This window comes from Acanthisitta chloris, unplaced genomic scaffold (assembly GCF_000695815.1).
Source record: "Acanthisitta chloris isolate BGI_N310 unplaced genomic scaffold, ASM69581v1 scaffold34654, whole genome shotgun sequence".
Classification (NCBI taxonomy): domain Eukaryota; kingdom Metazoa; phylum Chordata; class Aves; order Passeriformes; family Acanthisittidae; genus Acanthisitta; species Acanthisitta chloris.
Genome location: NW_008670409.1, coordinates 4,196 through 5,890, shown reverse-complemented (window position 1 = coordinate 5,890; position 1,695 = coordinate 4,196). Strand labels below are relative to the sequence as shown.

Here is a 1,695-nt window from a genome sequence, read left to right as displayed (position 1 = left end):
CCGGCGGTAACAAGAAGTACTTCGAGGTGGACCTGAAGAGCGGGGCGCTGCTGGTGAGCGAGCGGATAGATCGGGAGGAGCTCTGCGGCGCGCTCTCTCCCTGCTCCCTCAGCTTTGGGATCGTGGTGGAAAATCCGCTGGAGCTGTACAGCGGCACCGTAGAGATCCAGGACATCAATGACAACGACCCGGTTTTTCCCAGCAGCCAGGCGAGGCTGGAAATCAGCGAGTCGGTGGCGGCCGGAGCGCGCTTCCCGCTAGAGAGCGCGCAAGACCCCGATGTGGGAATTAACTCTTTGCAGACCTACCAGCTCAGCGCCAACCCGAACTTCGCGCTCGACGTGCAGACGAGGGTGGATGGTAGCAAGTATGCGGAACTGGTGCTGGAGAAAGAGTTGGACAGGGAGGAGCAACGGAAGCTGAATTTGGTCTTGACTGCGCTGGATGGAGGCAGCCCACCACGGTCGGCCCACGTGCAGATCCACATTGATGTTGTAGATGCCAATGATAATGCTCCAGTCTTCAACCAGTCCACCTATAAAGCAAGTGTGAGGGAGAACACGCCCAGTGGTACCCTGGTCGCCAAGATCAGTGCATATGATCTGGATGATGGGCCCAATGGAGATATCATCTATTCCTTCAGCAGCCATACCCCTGCCAAGGTACGAGAACTCTTTGCTCTGGACTCAGCCACAGGGGAGTTGAGGGTCAAGGGACAGCTGGACTATGAGGAATCAAAGCTGTATGAGATTTACTTACAAGCTAAAGACAAGGGTGTTGTTCCTGGTGTGGCTCATTGCAAAGTGCTGGTGGAAGTCGTGGATGTGAATGATAATGCTCCAGAGGTGACAGTGACTTCTGTGTACAGCCCTGTGCCTGAAGATGCAGCCCCAGGGACGGTGGTAGCTCTGCTAAGTGTAACAGACTTGGACTCCCATGACAACGGTCAGGTGAATTGCTTCATTACTCCCGGGATCCCATTCATGCTGAGCTCCTCCCTCAAAAACTACTACACATTGAAAACAGAAGGAGCTCTGGACAGGGAAAAGGCATCAGAGTATAACATCACTATCACAGCCAAGGACTCGGGCTCACCACCCTTGTCTGCAGTGAAACAGATCCTGGTGCAGGTGTCAGACGTCAATGACAACGCGCCCAAGTCTTCCCAGGACTCCTATGATGTGTATGTCCTGGAGAACAACGTACCTGGCATCCCAATCCTTAATGTGAGCGCCACAGATCCGGACCTTGGGCGCAATGCCCACCTCTCCTACACCATTTTTCAGGGTGACCCCACTGTAGGCCATCTCTTCTCCATCAATCGGGAGAATGGCACCCTCTACCTGCTCACCTCCCTGGACCATGAGGACCAGGTGGAGTTCAGCATGGTGGTGCAGGTCCAGGATGGTGGCTTTCCACCTCTGGCCACTAATGTCTCAGTCAGTGTGTTTGTCACTGACGTCAATGACAATGCCCCGACTGTACTTTACCCTCACCCCAACACCACCACCACCCATACCGATGTGGTGGCACCAGGCACTCCTGCTGGACACATGGTCACCAAGGTGGTGGCAGTGGATGCAGATGCAGGGTACAATGCCTGGATCTCCTACACCCTCTTGGAGGCCACTGACCCCAGCCTCTTCTCAGTTGGGCAGCACAATGGGGAGATCTTCACAGCTCGCCAGCTCCGTG

The 1,695-nt window shown here is 55.1% G+C and overlaps 1 protein-coding gene across 1 annotated transcript in view; it reads left to right on the top strand.

The window, feature by feature from the left end:
- Positions 1–5: 5 nt before the first annotated feature.
- PCDHGC3 (protocadherin gamma subfamily C, 3) overlaps positions 6–1,695 on the top strand; it is a gene marked incomplete at both ends in the record, with an annotated part of 2,199 nt that continues 509 nt past the window's right edge. Inside the window, one exon of the mRNA XM_009073675.1 lies at positions 6–1,695. This exon is cut by the window's right edge and continues 509 nt beyond it. Within this exon, the coding sequence (XP_009071923.1) occupies positions 6–1,695 (1,690 nt within the window).